Below are 20,373 nucleotides of genomic sequence, written 5' to 3' on the forward strand. Positions count from 1 at the left end.
TTGATACTGGACAGAAAAGCGTGGCAGCCATTTTTGGGACAGCAGGCCAGGCAGGTTAACCATAGCAAATGCAGGGCTACAGGAAAATGGTAGGGTCGTGGTGGGCCTGTGTCTGGGTAGGGCTGCTTTTCATAGGGTCGGTGTGGACTCGATGGGCCGAATGATCTACGTCGACATTGTAGGGATTATATCTGGCAGAATGAATGGAGCTGTCGGTGGATGTGAATGCAAGAATGGGAATAACACTCAGCACCTGCCCAGTGTGCAGCACAAGGCAATTAATATATTTTCAGTGGCAAGTCACAAAGTGAACTATGCATCAAAAGTTATCCACCAATCTCTTCAAATCTGCAATTCATTGGTGCCAGGTGGCTTAATTAAAAGCGAAACACATGTCCTTTGCAACAATTCAGGTACATTGCATGAAATATTCGTTTGGAACCAGAATAATTAAGCTCTGTAATTGTTTGCCAGGGACCCTGTTCAGGCTAAATGGAGTTAATTCGAATATGTTTAAAACACTGAAGAAACCAGGTGTGCTCAGAATAATATGAACTATCTGAAGAAAAGGTGCATTTGATGGGACACAGCCCAAGGCAATGCACAGGGATAATGAAGACAGGTATTCGTCTTCATCACACCACAGGTGTTGAGAAAAAAATTCATCAAATTTATTTTGGGAGGCAGCAATTTGATTTGATTTGATTTAATTCATTGTTGCCACATGTGCCTAAGTACAGTGAAAACTCTTGTTTTGCAATCCTTACAGTCAGATTATAACAATCAAGGATACTTAGATCGTACATTTGCAGTTTCCATTATCTCTGATACAATTTTAACCTCACTGCGAAGCCTCTTCCAGGGATGCCTAACCTGAAGAAGTTACCCTCCGGACCAACCTCAGGGAATCTCTCTCCCACTGCAACTCTCTTGCAATGCTCTCTGATGAAGGGTCTAGGCCCTAAGCATCAGCTTTTGTGCTCCTGAGATGCTGCTGGGCCTGCTGTGTTCATCCAGCTCCACACTTTGTTATCTTGGATTCTCCAGCATCTGCAGTTCCCATTATCTCTCCTATACTTAGATCCGAGGGTGCTTACAGAGTGAGGCATACAAGACTGTGACTGCACAGGAGGTGCACAAAGGCGGGGACAGCATTAGTTTGAAATTAGAGAGGCCCATTGAGCAGTCTAATAACAGCAGGGAAAATGCTGCTTATGAGCCTGTTGGTCCTTGTGTTAACACTTCTGTATCTCTGCCTGATGGAAGAGGTTGGATGAGAGCATTATAGGTGGGAGGTGTCTTTGATGATGTTGGCAGCCTTTCCACAGTAGCGAGAGGTGTAGATGGAGTCCATGGTGGGAGGTTGGCTTTCATGATTGTCTGGGCTGTGCACACAACTCTCTGTAGCTTCTTGCAGTCCTGGGCAGAGCAGTTGCTGTACCAAGCTGTTATGCACCCGCCCAGAATCCAAGATAACAAAGTGTGGAGCTGGATGAACACAGCAGGCCAAGCAGCATCTTAGGAGCACAAAAGCTGACGTTTCGGGCCTAGACCCTCCATCCTTTTCTGTTGAAGGGTCTAAGCCTGAAACGGATGCCGCTTTGCGTGCTGTGTTCATCCAGCTCCACACTTTGTTCTCTCGGATTCTCCAGCGTCTGCAGTTCCCACTATCTCTGACCACAAAATGCTTGATAATTTGATTATATTTGATTAATAGAATTGGTGCTAAGCAGAGAACATGGCAGCCATGTCTGGGACGGCAAAATCCCACAGAAATGAGAAGTAGAAGGCTAACCAAATAATTTTAAGTGAGCCCAGTCAAGTTGGTACAACATGGAGCTTTTAAGGATTTTTCATTTTCTTGAAGTGGGCTGTGAGATTAGTTGAGCATGGTAAGATCTGATTACAAAAGGTGAAGACACATTTTGCCTTCGCTTTCTTTCTCATCAGGAAACACATGCAAAAGCGCTTGATTGAGGCATCTAATATTTGAAGCTCCAGTTTCATTTGAAACCCATCCTTTGTTTGGCTGTTGAGTGAGAGATTGTGATCGCAGGATATTTTAAGTGGGTAAATATGGCTCACAATAATCAGCAAATTCACAACAAAGAAACAACGACGTTCAGAAAGTCCTTGTGGCTATAACGGCAAACAAATTGAACGAAACATCATTTAATGGAGAATTGGGCAAACATTCAAAAACAAAGAACATAACAGGAAGATAAGTAAAGTGTTGACAAAGACAAAAGAAACTCCATGTGAAGCGATAGCAGAGGACCGTTGAATTAATTGCCCTCCTGGGCTGTTGAGGTTATGAGAACCTAATCAAACGTAAAGTCCCAAAATTATATTTTCAAAAATGCTATTATTCTGAGTAACTTGCCTCAGAACACACTGAGATCCACCTTGGATTCAGAATCTATTCTAGTGATACGAGGAACAATATCAGATGTTCATTAGTTATCTGAACAAATTACATCAGATGACATTGATTGATGACTGTTTACATCTTAGATGAGGGGAAGTGGGATGGGGGAGTTCCTGACATTTATTGAAGCTACAACACAAAGAAGTTTGAAATTGCCTAGGGTGGTAAAATTACACTTTATAAATGTTTAACGTATTCGTACACCGTTCTTTTGTTCACTGTTTCAAGATATACAGGATAGAAGTATTAAACATTTATTTTGTCCCAGATAATTGCCAAAAAAGACAAGGTTAGAAGTGAAAATTACTCCAACAGAATGCAAAGTACCTTTGTCTTTATAAAAATAGGCATCATGTACACAGCCAGAGTGAAAAGTAGCCATTTCCTTCTAAGCATTTCAAAAAACCTTTCCAAGCAAAACAGCAGTAATGTAAAACAGTATAAAATGCGTGACATAGGGAACTATTCTCTAAGAAACTGATGTATCCTTAACTCCTTTAAAAAAAACACGGATCACCCCAACATTTCTTTGGGTAGGTGATGGTTCAATGGTCTAATGGTATTATCATTAGATTATTAATCCAGAGAGTCAGCCCCATGCTCTGGGGACCTGGGTTCAAATCCCGCCATGATAGATAGTGGAATTAAATAAAACTCTAGAAGTAAGGGTCTAATGATGGCCATGAATCCATTGTCGATTGCCAAGAAAAGCCCTAATAGTTCATTATTGTCCTTCAGGGAAGGAAATCTGCTGTCGTTACCTGGTTTGGCCTACATGTGACTCCAGGCCAACAGCAATGTGGTTGACTATTAACCGCCCTCTGGGCAATCAGGAGTAAGCAGTAATTGCTGGCTTAACTAGTGATGCCCACATTCATGAATGAACTTAAAATGCTCTCATAAGAAAAGGACATTTTGCATAATTTCCCACTGTAGTAGAAGAATCCAACTTCTGATTACTTTCATTCATTAGCGTGATTATCCACAATTGTCACCATAATGGTCAGCTGACTGTCACACGCCAGTGATAAGAACTGGAGAAGCGTAGAGTTGTTGGAGGGCCAGAAATAAGGAGTGGGAGAGGCTATGCAAGGAGTTATAAAAAAAAAGAGAGCTTTAATACTGAGGCATTGCTGGGCCAGAAGCCAATGTATGTCAGCGAACATCAAGATTAGGGCTTAATAGTAAGAGCCAATTAGGATTTGGGTAGCAGGGTTTTGGATGAACCCACATTTATAGGAGAACAAAAAGACCAGACAAACATTGAGATAGTCAAGTCTGCAAAGTAATCAAAGGCTGAATGATTCAGCACCAAATGAAATGAGGCCAGGCAGAGATATTACAAGTTGGAACTTGTGATGGAAACTATCTGGGGTTGATTGTGGTCAATTAAGAATCATTGTAATCTGTATTCATTGATGGGAAACAACTGGTTATATATAAATTATGAGGCAACTAAAGTGGAGTAAGGAAAGGAGACAGGCCTCCAAGACCTCCCACTGCCACAATGGGGATTGAATCCTTACCATTGGAATAATTTTATATTATGCACTAGCCATCGGAACTAACCAATCAGCACTATGTATAACTATACTGACGATATAGCTCACATTGCTGATAGACAAGTCCATGACTCAGCTCTGAATTATCCAATCTTCCTTGGAAACTCTTCCTGTTAGATATGGATTATTGCGTTTGACATTATCAGTCTGAATTGGATGTGATCACAAAGTAGTGCAGAACACCTTTGTGCTGCTCCCAAAACCTTTGGGGTGTCCCTCTCCTGAACTCAATGCTTTTTTTTATGATTGCCTAACTCTAGCCGCCCTGAAACTGAGAGGCTTGCTGGCCGATTCAGAGGGCAGCCTGAGTCATGAACATCACCACAAGTCTGGAGTGGCATATAGGCTAGAGTGGGCAAGAATGGCTGATTTCCTTCCCCACAGGGCATTAGTGAACCAAATAAGTTTTTATGTGACAATTAATCATTGGTCAAAATTACTGAAACTAGTTTCACGTTTCGGATTTATTAATTGATTTTAAATTCTACCAGCTTTGAGGGTGGGTTTGAACTCATGACTTCAGAGCATTAATTTGTATTTTAGTCCCCATTATGTACCATGACCTGTGTATCGATCAGATTAAGGACTAACAAGAACAATCACTCTTTGATTTTGTGTTCAGGAGAATTTTCTACAGTAATATGTGTCCAATTGAACAAGAAAGGAGACATCGCGAGACAAGGTTTTGTGAAAGAAGAGATTTCTTGGAAACGAGGTTGATAAATGTCCATGGACAATGATTTTTGCATCATAATGCTTCAGAGAATAGTAGAAAATGACTTCCATCAGTGCATTAGGTATAGGAGCTGGATGTCATGTTACGGCTATACAGGACGTTGGTGAGACCACTTCTAGAATACTGTGTACAATTCTGATCTCCCTGCCATGGGAAAGATGTTGTTAAACTTGAGAGGGTGCAGGAAAGATTTACAAGTCTGTAACCGAGGTTGGAAGATTGCAGCTAGAGGGAGAGGCTGAATAGGCTGGGGCTATTTTCCCTGCAGCGTCGGAGGCTGAGGGTGACATTATAGAGATTAATAAAATCATGAGGGGCATAGATACAGTGAATATCCAAGGTCTTTTCTTCTCAGGGTAGGGGAGTCCAAAACTAGAGGGCACAGTTTAAGGTGAAACAGTAAAGATTTAACAGGAACCTAAGGGGTAACTTTTTCACACAGAAAGTGGTGCATGTATGGAATGAGCCACTAGAGGAAGTGACAGAGGTGTGGTCAATTATAACATTGTTACAACACTTGGATGGTTGCATGAATAGGAAGGGTTTAGAGGGATATGGGCCAAATGCTGGCAAATGGGGCTAGATCAGTTTTGGATATCTGGTCGATGCAGATGAGTTGTACCAAAGGTCGGTTTCCATGTTGTATGACTCTATGACTCTATCTCCTTCCCCAAAGGACAGTAATGAACGAGATGGCTTTTTACAATAATTGTGAAATCGTCATAGTTACCATTACTACAAACAATAGTCAGTTCAAGATCTGACTGAATTTTAACTTTACCATCTGCCATCATAGGATTTCAACCCATGATCCAAAACAATAAAGCCAGACTAGTGGATTGCAAGCCACCATTACCATTCCACCAAACAGTCCTATATTCCTGCTTGCTCCCACTTGGCTTTGACCACTCTGCAGGGCTCGCCTAGAGCTGCCCATTGCCTCCCCAGTGCAAATGTTGGGCTGCAAGATCAGCATGTGACTCTGTGCCAAGCTGGGAGCGCAGTATGGAAACAATTCCCACCAGCTCCAATCTGCCGACGACAATAGATTTTAGGATGAGAATGAAGCGAACTTGGAAAATCTGCATTAAGAAGGGACATACAGTCAACATCAAGATGACCAGAGCCTAAGAGGCAGCCTTTATTTCTTCTCAGCACCATCCTTACCCTAGGTTCAACGCAAACCACCCATGACTCTCTGCTGCACCTATCTATTGTCCTGAAATAAAGAGAGGAACATTTGATGAAAATTCACACCTTACCTCATAATTAGGACAGTAAAAGCAAAATATTTTAGATGCTGGAGATCTGAAATAAAAACTGCAAGTGCTGCCGAAGCCCAGTAAGTCTGGCAGCATCTCTACAGAGTAACAGAGTTAGCATTTTGAGCCTTTTTGTTTGGAAGAATATTCACATCAGACTCAAAGCATTAACTTTGTTTCTCTCCTGCAGGTACAGCAGGCAGTGAAGAAAGCTAATAGCATGCTGGCCTTCATCACAAGAGGAATTGAGTATAAGAGCAAAGAGGTCCTTCTGCAGCTGTACAGGGCCCTGGTGAGACCGCACCTGGAGTATTGTGCGCAGTTTTGGTCTCCAAATTTGAGGAAGGACATTCTTGCTATTGAGGGAGTGCAGCTTAGGTTCACGAGGTCAATTCCCGGAATGGCGGGACTATCATATGTTGAAAGATTGGAGCGACTGGGCTTGTATACACTTGAGTTTAGAAGGATGAGAGAGGATCTGATTGAGACGTATAAGATTATTAAGGGATTGGACACCGTGGAGGCAGGAAGCATGTTTCCGCTGATGGGTGAATTCAGGACCAGAGGACACAGTTTAAAAATAAGGGGTAGGCCATTTAGAACAGAGTTGAGGAAAAACTTCTTCACCCAGAGAGTGGTGGATATATGGAATGCTCTGCCCCAGAAGGTAGTGGAGGCCAACTCTCTGGATGCTTTCAAGAAAGAGATAGACAGAGCTCTTAAAGATAGTGGAATCAAGGTTTATGGGGATAAGGCAGGAACAGGATACTGATTGTGGATGATCAGCCATGGTCATAATGAGTGGTGGTGCTGGCTCGAAGGGCCAAATGGCCTACTCCAGCACCTATTGTCTATTGTCTATTGTCCTTACAGATACTGCCAGACCTGCGAAGTTCCTGCAGCACTATCGGTTTTTATTTCACGTAATTGGGAGGGTGGTCTAGGGATTGGCTAAAGAGGAGGGTTTTAAGGAGTGTCTTAATGAAGCAGAGAGAGGGAGAGGTAGAAAGACAGAGAGATGAAGAAGTTAAGGGAAGAAATTCCAAAGCTAAGGCTGGAATGAGGTACGAATTGTATGTGCATGTGAGATCTCGGAGTACTGTAAGCAAATTGTCTGGGGACCCAGTTTCAAATCCCACCACAGCAGATGGTGGAATTTAATTCAATAAAAAGAATCTGGAATTTGGAATCTATCGATGGCCATGAAGCCATTGTCGATTGTTAGGAAAAACTCATCAGGCTTGTTAATGTCCTTTGGAGAAGGAAACTGCCATCCTTACCTGGCCTGGACTACATATGACTCCAGACCCACAGCAATGTAGTTGACTCTGAACTGCCCTCTGAAAGGGCCTGGCAAACCACTCAATTCAAGGGCAGCTAGGGACAGGCAATAAATGTTGGCCAGCCAGTGACTCCCACGTCCAATGAGAGAATTAAAATAACAGTAAAAATAGAGAATTTTACAGAGACATGGAAGGGCAGTGGGGCCAGGGAAGGGTTAATCATCTGATGAAGAAACTTTGTGCACTGACTGAAATCTGTGGGCAGGTCACACCAAGTGATTCAGTGGGGAATAATTAAACAAGGGCAATCTGATGATGCACCTGCGATTCTAGGCTGCAGTTGGATCGGTTTCCCCTCCAAGTCACATGTCATCTTGACACAGGAGCTGCATCCTTTATTGTGGTTGGGTCAGAATCCTGGTAACCCATCCCAAAAAGCACTGTGGGTGCACTGATATCTTGTGGTCATAGCGTTTTGGCTAGGCAGCTCAGCACCATCACCTTCTCAAGGGCAACCAAGGAATGAGCAATAAATGTTGCCCGAGCCAGAGACATCCACGTCCTCTGACTGAATAAGAAAATGAGGGTAGTGGTGGAAAGTCTTGATGATTTGCAGCTGATCTAACTGTGCTGAATAAAAACCCATGGATTATTTTTAGCATCACCTCTCTGTGATAATTAGTTCTCTTTGACAAAGATAAGTGACACCTTCCCATGATACACCCAGCAAAAAAAAAACTTGGCACTTTTGGCACTGTAAAATAGAGCCACAATTAGAGTGGGATTTTGACATATTTCAGCTGTATCTATCCATATTAATGCAAGAAAACCTATGCCTCTCGCTTTTCTCATTTGATGTTGCAGACAGCGCTGCACTTCCATCTCATGAATATTACACCCACAGCAAAATTAATCTGCCAGCAGATGGGAAACTCGTTGAAGAATGGTATTTACAAATCTTGCCTATTCACATTTTAGCAGAGTGCTAGGATTGGTATTTAGTCGGGGGAAACGACGATGGTGTGTCGGTAATGTCCCTGCATGAGTAATCCATCACCCCAGAAATGTTACAATGCAGAAAGAGGACATTCAGTCCATTACTTCTACACTGGCTTTCCAAAATAACTTAATGCCAATCTCCTGCCTTTTCTCAACAATCCTGCATACTGTTTACAATTTAATAATTATCCAATGCCCTCTTTAATGTTTCCTTTGAAACAGCCGCTGCTTCATTTTCAAACAGTGCATTCCAGGCTCACCTTGTTGAGTCTTTCTCACCTCACATTTGCTTTGTTCGCAAAAACTCTTTAAAAGTGTGCTGTCTGGTTCCCAATCCATTTAGGAGTGGGAATAATTTTTCCTAATCTGTTCTATCCAGACCTTTCCTGAATTTTAAACTTCCTTCAAAATCCCCTCTTAGCTTTCCCCTCCAAGTTCCAGCTTCTCCAATCTTTCCTCATGATTGAAGCGCCTCATTGTAGAATTATACTTATAAATCTTTCTTGCACTCTCTCCAATGTGTTAATATCCTTCCTGTAGTGTGGCACCCAGAACTGGATGCAGTACTCCAGCTGAGGTCAAACTTGTGCTCTATGCAAGTTCGACATGACCTTCCTGCTCTTGTACTCTCTGCCCCTATTAATGCTGCATAGAATACTGTATGCATTGTTATCAGCTTCCTCTACCTGTCCTGCTACCTTTAAGGACTTACTAACAGATATACCAGGCTATTTTACTCCTACAAACTCTTTGAAATAATATTTTTTATTTTGTACTGCCTCTCCATGTGCTTTGCATCAAATTTCACCTCTCGAAATTGAATTTCATCTGTTTTCTATCCACTCCCACCAACAATGCATTAATGCACTTTCTACACTGCCTTTCCCCCAGTTTATAATTTTCCCACATTTTGTGTCTCTATAAACTTTGAAACTGCCCCCTCCACACTTAAACCTAGATAAATTTTAATATCAGGAAAGCAAGAATCTTTATCTCAACACTGGGAGCTCCACTATAAACCTTCCTCCAGACAGAAAAACACCCATTTACCGGTACTTCCTGTGCTCATAAGATGCTGCTTGGCCTGCTGTGTTCATCCAGCTTTATACTTTGTTATCTCAGATTCTCCAGCATCCGCAGTTCCCATTATCACTCATTTACCAGTATGCTCTGTTCCTATTCAATTTTACATTAAGTCTCAGCTTTTTCAATCTATCCTTATCTTGGAAGTTTCTCATCCTTGGAATTGTTCATATAAATCTTTCCTCTATTCATTGATGGGATGACAGCATCTCTGACTCAGCCAGCATTTATTGCCCATCTCTAATTGCCCAGAAGACAGTTAAAAGTCAAGTACATTGCTTCGGGTCTAGTGTCACATATAGGTCAGATCAGGTAAGGATGACAATTCCCTTCCCAAAAGGACATTAATGAATTAGAAGGGCTTTTCCTGACAAACAATTCACAGTCATTGTTAGGTTCTTAACTCAAGGTCTTTTTTTCGGAATTCCAATTCCACCATCTGCTGCAATAGGGTTTGAACACAGGACCACAGAACATTAACTGGGCCTCTAGATTAACATCCCAGCAAGAATGCCATGAGGCCATCACCTCCCCGATCTCTTCAGCATTCTTTCCTGGGTGGTGCATGTATAGGGTGAGCTGCCAGAGGAAGTGGCGGAGCTGGTACAATTACAACATGTAAAAGGTGTCTGGATGGTTATATGAATAAAGAAACAAAGCAGAACAAAGAAAATTACAGCATAGGAACAGGCCCTTCGGCCATCTAAGCCTGCGCCAATACAGAGCCTCTATCTAAACCTGTCACCTATTTTCCAAGGATCTGTATCCCTCAGCTCCTGCCCATTCATGTACCTGTCCAAATATATCTTAAATGATGCTCTTGTCCCCACCTCTACCACCTCCGCTGGCAACGTGCTTCAGGCACCCACCACCCTCTGCATAAAGAACTTTCCACGCGTATCTCCCTCAAACTTGTCGCCTCTCACCTTGAAAACGTGACCCCGAGTAATTGAGCCCCTCACTCCGGGACAAAGCTTCTTGCTATCCACCCTGTCTATACCCCTCATGATTTTGTAGGCCTCAGTCAGGGACCCCCATCAACCTCCATCTTTCTAATGTTGACAATCCTAATCTACTCAGCCTCTCTTCATAGCTAGTGCCCTCCATACCAGGCAACATCCTGGTGAACCTACTCTGCACCCTCTCCAAAGAATCCACATCCTTTTGGTAATGTGGTGACCAGAACTATATGCAGTGTTCCAAATGTGATCGAAACAAAGGCCTGTACAACTGTAACATGACCTGCCAACTCTTGTACTCAATACCCCGACCGATGAATGAAAGCATGCCATATGCCTTCATGGCCACTCTATTGACCTGCATTGTCACCTTCAGGGTACAATGGACCTGAACACACAGATCTCTCTGTCTACCAATTTTCCTGAGGACTTTTCCATTTACTGTATAGTTCGCTCTTGAATTGGATCTTCCAAAATGCGTCACCTCGCATTTGCGAGGGTTTAGAGGAAGAGTTTAGAAGGAAATGGGCCAAATGCTGGCAAATGGGACCAGATTTATGTTTGATATCTGACCAGCATGGACGAGTTGGACCGAAGGGTCCGTTTCTGGGCTGTACATCTCTAGGACTCTATGACTCGGAGATAGCAAGAACTGCAGATGCTGGAGTCAGAGTTACAGTGTGGAACTGGATGAACGCAGCAGATCAGGCAACATTAGAGGAGTACGAACGTTGATGTTTTGGGTTGGGACCGTTCTTCTGAAGAAAGGTCCAGACAACTCTATGACTTTACTCCTTTAAATTGAATGGACTTCTATTGACTGATAAAGGAAGATGACTTGTTTAATAAATAATTTTATTATCAGTGTCAGGCCTGAATATTCTCCGTGGAATGCAATATATTGCTCCATCCCTCGACATCAACTTGCTCAGCTGGAATTGTTTTTTTTTCTCATATTACAGAGGCAGGTATTGAAATGGCCATTTTGCCCAGAATGATGCAGCTCACCATTGAAGAGAAATTATTTTAAGATAGCCTCCCACAGGGGAAGACCTTTCTCGAATTATCAGTCAACAAGAATGGGGGCTAGAAAAATGAAGCTTGCATGATCTAGGCCGGAAAGGTCAGGTTTTGTGCTCCTGAGATGCTGCTCAGCCTGCTGTGTTTATCCAGCTCCACACTTTGTTATCTTGCACTGCAGGATTCCTTCCTTCTCTGAAGTAAAGGCCAATCCACGGGGCAGGGGTGTGGGACCACAAAAGGAAACCGACCATGAAGAAACTCAGCTTACACACACAGAAAAAAGACTCATTCCAGGACTATGGGTGGTATGTGAGGAGACCGGGATGGAGGGGTTTGGGGGTGGGGGGAATGGTTCCTGCTTAGGACTGAGATGAGAAATTTCTTTACCCAGAGAGTCCTCCTCAGAAAGGTTTTGAGGCCAAAGCATTGAATGTTTTCAAGAAGTGATTACAGTTCTAAGGCTAAAAGGATGAAAGAGTATGGAGAGAAGGTTTATTTAACTATTTAGTTGTTTATCCTTTCAACTTTACTTCTTACTTTCTAAGAATACTGTGAAACATTGTAAGGAAATGTGACTTATTTTTTTCTTTATTTCTCTGTTTTGTATCTAAGATTTGCACCTAGGTAGTTTGTACCTGAAATGGCGCTATGTATGGCAACATTGTAAAGTTTTCACTGTTCTCCTGTACTTGAGGTGAATAAACTTAATGTGAATTCTAGTATATATCTTGTATTCTAGTATCACTTGTACCGAGGTGCAGTGAAAAGTGAACAATGCCGCCACATTCTGGTGCCATTTTGGATTCCGGAATAAATTATTGAATTAACTGTATAAATGGTAAAATATTGAATAAATTAGTAGCAAATTCTTATGACTAAAGCTGAAGCAGATTCAGACGTTCATCTTTCCCTGCCTGTAGACTTCACCCTCTCTGCTCCTTCAATAACTGCTGCCCGACATCATCCTGAGCTCCTGGTAATAGGCTTCTTTTTGTTGTTGGCAGCAGCACCGTTGCTTCCATGTTCACCAACTCCGAGCTGGAGACAGTCTAGTGCAGGTCCCGTGCCTCCTCCAACAATAGACATCGACCAAATGGGCCCTACCTCTGAGTTGACCAATAGGGTCCTGGCTTTGAGTTGACCAATAGGGTCCTGGGTCTCAGTTGACCAATGGGACCCTGGTTCTGAGTTGACTGATAGAGTCCTGGCTTTGAGTTGACCGATGGGGTCCGGGCTCATCTTCTGATGCAGCCAGCCAAGTTGGAGCGGGAAGAGGACACTTAGTTGGATTGTCAGCCATGGTCATATTGAATGGTGAAGCAGGCTTGACACGCTGAATGGCCTACGCCTGCTTCTACTTTCAATGTTATGATATGATGTGATCAATGTTCCTCATGAGAGCCCAAACTGAAACAAGGTTAAAATTTGATCCTGCATTGTGGGATGGGCATCTTCACCTGTCTAAATCCAATGAGTGCTGGACGCCATGGTTAGTTGTGATCCTGAAGTCAGCAGGCGAGTATTAATGGCACTCTGCCTTGGTTTGGAATGAGAGCAGTGAGTTCAAACTCCATTCTGATGGCCTGATGAGATCAGCGAGGCTGTCCCTTCCTTAGTGAGACCATGTTGCCTTCTTGGAAATGCTGTTTGTCAGGTGAGATGGTAGATGGAGACACTGTTTGCTGAACAGTCAACAGAAGTTATGGTGTCATTATGAAGACGAACATTGCAAAACGCCGTGCCTTTTCTTTAAACATATATTGCATGTTCTTCATGGGTTAAGGAATAATCTCTGCTGCATCCTCATGGACAGAGCAATTGGACTCTGTCTTGCTGGTTTGAAAATTGAGATTGGCAGTCAACCATCAATAATGTCGCAAAAAATCAGTGCCATTTTCTTATGTTATATACATTGATGTCCTGTTTTTATCAGGTCTGCTTCAGGGGCCCAGTGCCATTGAGTGGAAAATCAAAAGCTTTGACATCTAGAATTGCGGGAACCTAGAATTTCTACAGTGCACATAGAGGCTGTTTGGCCAACAGTGCCTGCCCTGACACTCCAGAGAGCAATCTGCCTCTCCACATTACCCCTGTAGCCCACATTTCCCATGGCTAGCCCATCTAGCCGACACAACCCCATTACCACTGGCATGGCCAATCCACCTAACCTCCACATCTTTTAGCAACACTTTAAGCTCTGGACTCCAGGCAATTACTTAAGTGATAAACTCACAAGTGGCACTTTCCTAATTTATCGCTTTATTCACTTGCATCGTCTCCTCAGTTTACTGAAATATTTAATCAGCCACTACCAGGGACCTCTGGTCATGGTAGGCATAGGACGGGGCTGTTGGGTGCTGGGGAAGTATGGGGCCAACAGGAGACCAGCAACCGATGGTCTGTCAGTGAGGTGGGCCCAGCATTGAAGCGCCTGATGACTCTGACACTGGTGGGCCCTGTGCCTGTGGTGGAGCAGTGGGCAGCGCAGGCATCGATGGTGAGCTCCAACGGGGCTCAGGACTCATGGTGGAGGCAGCAGAATGAAGATAGACTCTCTCTTAGCTTTACCCCTTTATTCTTTCTGTACTTAACCGATTCAAAATGGTGCAAGATTGTGGCAACAGTTGAAACTTTTCACTGTAGTTTGCTGTGTTATTCATTGGAGGGTACAAACGACAATTAATCATCATCCATATCATTGAACAAACTAAAGGGAATTAGCTTGAAGCAGTTATTAAAGTCAGCCAAATCAATCTCATAGAGTACGAGTTCCCTGATTGGGGCTGTTAATCTGGCCCAATCAGGGATCCCTGGCTGATAGATACAAGCAGGAATGTCAGACATTCTGTTCACTCTGAGAGCTTGCTCTGAGGCAGTTTAATCAGGGTCAAGAGCGTCAGAAGCTGAGGGGTGACCTTATAGAAGTTTATAAAATCATGAAGGACATGGATAGGATGAATAGTCAAGGTCTTTTCCCCAGGGTAAGGGAGTCCAAAACTAGAGGGGGATAGGTTTAAGTTGAGGCTAATCTATCAAAGTGGTAAGATAATAAAGTGTGAAGCTGGATGAACACAGCAGGCCAAGCAGCACCTCAGGAGCACAAAAGCTGACGTTATGGGCCTAGACCCTTCATCAGAATGGTTCCAGGCTTGAGAAACTTCAATTCTGAAGATAGATTTAGGCCCATTTTCCTTAGTGATAAGAAGATTGAGATGAGATTTGATAGAGCTTATCAAAAATCATGAGGGCTCTGATCAGACAGGTAGGGAAAAAAAATTCAGGTCCAGGTGGTAGAAAGGTCAAACTTGAGACTTGAGTTAATTTGGCAGAAGGCTCAGCAACACAGGGAAATCTCTCTCACACAACAAATGTTCAAGATCTGGAGTGCATTTTCTAAGAGTGCGGTGGAGGCATGTTCACTTGAAGCATTCAGAAGGGAATTAGATAGTTATCGAAGAAGTAAGAATGTGGAAGCTTAAGGGGAGAACTGCACAAAGAAAGTTACTCATTTGGAGAGCCTGTGCAGACACAATGATGCTTCCTTCTGCACTCTAACAATTCTGTAATTCCATCAATGAAACTAACATCATAATATTATTTTGCTGAAGAGCAGGGGAGTTATTCCTGGTATCCGAGCCAATATTTATTTTTTGATTGATATAATTAAGGGCAAGTTATCTGATCAATATCTTATCGTTATTTGTGGGCAAAATAGCATTTTGATTTTACCTTCATTACATCAGTAATGATGTACTTCACTCGCTGTTAAGTGTATTGGGGTGTCCTGTGGAAGGAACTGTGTGAACACAACGTCAATTTTATTTTCTAATTTCATGTCGAAGGAGTCATGTCAAAAGTCAGAGATAATGGGAATTGCAGATGCTGGAGAATCCGAGGTAACAAAGTGTGGATCTGGATGAACACAACAGGCCAAGCAGCATCTTACGAGGACAAAAGCTGACATTTCAGGCCTAGACCCTTTAGGCCTGAAACGTCAGCTTTTGTGCCCCTAAGATGCTGCTTGGCCTGCTGTGTTCATTCAGCTCCACACTTATGTTAAAAGTCAGATGTCCAGAGATAAAGTACCATTCATAACGAATGCAGGCATGCCCACTTTTTGCATTTTATGTAGCTCAACCCTTACAGTTCCTGTGGTAAAGGGATAATATCTCTACTCACCAGCCAAGAGACTGGGATTCAAGTCCCATCTGTTGCAGATGGATGTTTTTCTTAAATTCATTTTGTGGAATGTGGGTGTCACTAGCTACACAACATTTATGGCCTATCCCTAGATACCCCTTGAGAAGGTGGTAGTGAGCTGCCTTCTTGAACTGCTGCAGTCCACCTGTTGTGGGTTGATTCACAATATCCTGAGGGAGGGAATTTCAGGATTTTATCCGAGCGGCACTGACGGAATGGTGATATATTTTCAAATTGGGGTGGTGAGTAGCTTGGAGCAGAACTTGCAAGTGGTGATGCTGCCACGTATCTGTTGGCCTCGTCCTTTGAGATGGAAGTGGCTGTGGGTTTGGAAGGTGTGATCTAAAGATCTTCAGTGAATTTCTGTCGGGCATCTTATACATAGTATACACTTCTGCTTCTGAGCTTCAGTGGTGCAGTGTGTGGATGCTTGTGGATGTGGTGCCAATGAAGTAAGCTGCTTTGTCCTGGATGGTGTCAAGCTTTTTGAGTGTTGTCCAACCTGCGCCCATTCAAGTAAGTGGGCAGTATACCATCACACTCCTGACTTTTGCCTCGCAGATGGTGGACAGAGTTTGAGGAGTCAGGAGGTGAGTTATTTGCCGCAGTATTCCTAGATTCTGACCTGTTCTAGTAGCCACTGTACTTACCTGGTGAGTTCAGTTGAGTTTCAGGTCAATGTTAATTCCCAGGATGTCGATATTGGGGGATTCAGTGATGGTAACATCATTGAGTGTCAAAGGGCAATGGTTAGATTGTCTCTTACTGGAGATGGTCATTGTGTGGCATTTACATGGACTGAATGTTACTTGCCTCTTGTCAGCCCAAGCCTGAATATCTTCTAAATCTCGTAACATTTGAACATGGACTGCTTCAATATCTGAAGAGCCCTGAATCATACTGAACATTGTGCCATCATCCGTAAACATCCCCACTTTTGACCTTAAGGTACAGGGCAGGTTATTGACGAAGCAGCTGAAGATGTTTGGGCTAAGGGCACTACTCTTAGGAACTTGTGCAGAGAAGTCGTGGAGCTGAGGTGACTGATATGTCCAACAACACAACCATCCTCCTATATGCCAGGCATGACACCAGTCAGAGGAGAGTTTTCCATCTAATTCACAATAATTCCAGCTTTGATAGGGCTTGTTGGTGCCACATTTGGTTGAATGCAGTCTTGATGTCAAAGGCTGTCACTCTCGCCTACCCTCTGAAATTCAGTCCTTTTGCCTACGTTTGAACCAAACATAGAAACATAGATGATAGGCGCAGAAGGAGGCCACTCAGCACTTTGAGCCTGCTCCACCATTCTTCACAATCATGTCTGATCATGCAACTCAATAGCCTAATCCTGTTTTCTCCCCATTAACTGTGAACCCATTTACCCCAAGTTTTATATCTAGTCATTTCTTGAAAACTTTCAATGTTTTGGCATCAATTACTTCCCGTGGTAATGAATTCCACAGGCTCACCACTCTTTGGGTGAAGAAATGTCTCCTTATCTCTGTCCTAAATGGTCTACCCTGAATCCTCACACTGTGACCGTTGGTTCTGGGCACACTGACCATCGGGAATATCTTCTCTGCATCTACCCTGTCCAGTCCTGTTAGAATTTTATAAGTCTCTGGTTGTAATGAGGTCAGGAGCTGAGTGGCCCTGGCGGAACCCAAACTGGGCGTCACTGAGCAAGTTATTGCAGACCAGGTGCTGCTTGATAGTTCTGTTGATGACGACTTCACTGATGATTGAGTGTTGATTGATAGGGCGGTAATTGGCCGGGTTGGATTTGTGCTGCTTTTTATGTACAGTGATTACCTGGGCAATTTTCCACATTGTCGGGTAGATACCAGTGTTGGAACTGTACTGGAACAGCTTGGCTCAGGGAGCACCATGTTCTGGAGCACAAGTCCTTGGTACTATTGCCAGCATGTTTTCAGGGTTCATTGTCTTTGCAATATCCTGGACATCCAAGTTTCTTAATATTATGTAGAGTGAATCAAATTGGCTGAAGACTGGTATCCGTGATGCTGGGAACCATGAGAGGAAGCTGAAATGGATCATCCACTTGGCACCTTTGGATGAAGATTGCTGTGAAGTCCTCAGCCTTATCTTTTACATCGATGTATTGGGCTCTTCTATCATTGAGGATGGGGATATCTGTGGAGCTTCTTCCTCCAGCGAGTTGTTTCACTGTTCACTGCAATTCATGGCTGCAAAGCTCATACTTTTAACACTGCTGCCTCCCAGCATCAGGGACCTGGGTTCAATTCCACCCTCAGGCAGCTGTCTGTGAGGAGCTTGCACATTCTCCTCGTGCCTCTGTGGGTTTGCTCTGGTTTCCTTCCACAGTCCAAAGATGTGCATGTTAGGTGGATTGGCAATGCTAAATTGCTTATAGTATTCAGGGGTGTGTAGCTTCGGGGGATGGGTCTGGGTGGGATTTTCAAACGGTTGGTGTGGACTTGTTAGGCCTCCACACTGAAGGGATTCTATGATCTAACTTCTTATTCAATGTTTTGGCCTTAGGCAATTTCTGTGGCAATGAATTCCACAGGTTTATCACTCTTTGGGTGAAGAACTTTCTCTTCATCTCAGTCCTAAATGGCATATCCCGAATCCTTCGATTATGACTCCTGGCTCTGGACTTCCCCGGTGGTCAGGAACATCCTTTCTGTGCTTACCCTGACTAGCCCTGTTGGAACACGATAGGTTTCTATGAAATTTGACTTCCCCCAACTCATTCTTCTATACTCAAGTGAATAAAGCCCTAATTGATCCAATCTCCCTCTATATGTCAGTCCTGCCATCCTTCGAATCAACAACCAGTTGTTGAGCAGATAAAAGCACAAAACCAAAAGAATAACAAAGTGTGGAGCTGGATGAACACAACAGGCCAAGCAGCATCTTAGGAGCACGAAAGCTACAGTTCCCATGGTCTCTCTCCAAAACCAAAAGAATGTTGTGAAATGACAAATTTTGGTGATTCCGTTGTGACAGAATTAATACCCTCACTTGTAACACTGGAATTAAGGGTTCCATCCCCATGTAAATGAGATATAACCAAAAGTTTTTTCATTTATTGAAGAAGATGAGAGATTACAATCCTTTCAGGCATGTAGTGGCTGTGCGATAAAGCTTGGAGGAAAAGCCAGTGAAAACAGTTGACGAAAATTCACCACTTGATTTCAAAAGTTCAAACTTACCAAAATGATTAAACACGCTGGGCCAATGAAACTCCATATAAAGTTGTTTTCTGTGCTGAGCCAGCAGCTATGGGAGAAAGAACGCAAGAATAATTGTAAAAATGTAACTACAATTCTTCTCTACAAAACCCAACAAGTTTTCAACCCTCCTCTCTTACTGATGGTGGAGATCATTCAGCCACTCCATGTCTCCTTTCTGCACTGCCCTAATCACATAACAATTGATATACCACATATTTTCCTTTTTTTACGACTATGAACTGAAATGGATGTTGGGCTCAGATTTAGCTAAAGAGTTTTGCCACTTGAAAATTAAATGCTGTAAATTTTATGAATGGTGCTGGACAATGTTGTTTTCTGAAGCAGTGAGAACTCAAGACTGGGAGGCTTTTGAGTTAAGGAAATTCTATCTATCAACAGCCCACAGATTGGTTGATTTCAGCTCATTAAAAGTTATTAAGTGTCAGAAAGAGAAAAATCCAGGGACTGCAAACTGAAAACAACCTTCCCTTTCATTCTTTCTCTCTCCCTGTGGGAAGAAGGCCAACAATTCCTAGTAAGCTTAAAAACAAATTCTAACAAGATGTAGGTTCATCTGATCAACATTCAAATCTAAGAATAACCATCACCTTATAGGCAACAATGTTGTCGGAGCAAAAACTCAAAAAGAGTATATGAGAGGGTTAGCCCCCACATGAAATCTTGACTTGCCACCTTTGTATTTCTGCTTGCTTGCCTATATCATTCTTCCAGTCATAGCAGATGCACAGGAACATCACGACACACAAGCTTCCCCTCCAAGCCACTCACCATCCTGACTTGGAAACATATCACCGAACCTTCACTGTCATTGTGTCAAAATCCTGGGATTCAGGTACCAGGATCCTGTAAGGTCCCAGTACTGGTCAATTCTTCTGTCTGTGTTGAATGGGAGAATATAACGTGTGGGGCACAGTAGAGCTGTGATACATAGACAGTGCACAGGCCAAACTTCTATTTAGCCAGTCCTCAACCTCTTGCATTCCAGTGAAAACAAACTCAGTCCAGCAGCCTTTCTTCATAGCTAAAATCCCCCATACCAGGCAACATCCTAGTAAACTTTTTCTGTACCCTCTCCAAAGCATCCACATCCTTCTGGTAGTGTGGTGATGAAAACTATTGATAAAGAACAGTCAAACTGGATATAAAATGTTACAAATCCCAATGAGGCGACCATGATGATAAATTTGACTGATTGTTATTCAGGACAAAAGCATTTCACTCCAGGTTTCAACATTAGCATATAGAATGCCATTTATTAAACTATAATTACCTTTAACAAATGGAAGAGAAAGGAAAAGATTTCTAATCTGCTACTAAACAACTTAAAGTTTCAGCAAAGATTTGTAGCTCGGGTTGTGGGTAGGTTTGTTGACTCGCTCGCCGAGTTGGCTTGTTCTCGTTCAGGCGTTGAGTTTCGATGCGAGGTAACATCATCACTGAGGCCTTTGATGAAGCAATGTTGTTCTACTCCACTTGTAATTTATACTGTCTGGTATAAATTTGGAGAGGGCTACAACAATGTCACTTCATCGGAGGCCTCACTGATGATGTCACTGAGCATGGTGATGAAACGTCAGAATGAGAGCAAGCCAG

At 42.9% G+C, this 20,373-nt stretch overlaps 1 protein-coding gene across 1 annotated transcript in view; it reads right to left on the reverse strand.

Moving 5' to 3' along the window:
• The window catches only part of adgrl4 (adhesion G protein-coupled receptor L4), a 129,336-nt gene that overhangs the window by 19,724 nt on the left and 89,239 nt on the right, over positions 1 to 20,373 (reverse strand). Inside the window, exon 12 of the mRNA XM_048540025.1 lies at positions 18,739 to 18,805. Within this exon, the coding sequence (XP_048395982.1) occupies positions 18,739 to 18,805 (67 nt within the window). The remainder of the gene's footprint in view (positions 1 to 18,738; positions 18,806 to 20,373) is intronic.

The sequence above is a fragment of the Stegostoma tigrinum genome, chromosome 8 (genome assembly GCF_030684315.1).
Source record: "Stegostoma tigrinum isolate sSteTig4 chromosome 8, sSteTig4.hap1, whole genome shotgun sequence".
NCBI classification, from domain to species: domain Eukaryota; kingdom Metazoa; phylum Chordata; class Chondrichthyes; order Orectolobiformes; family Stegostomatidae; genus Stegostoma; species Stegostoma tigrinum.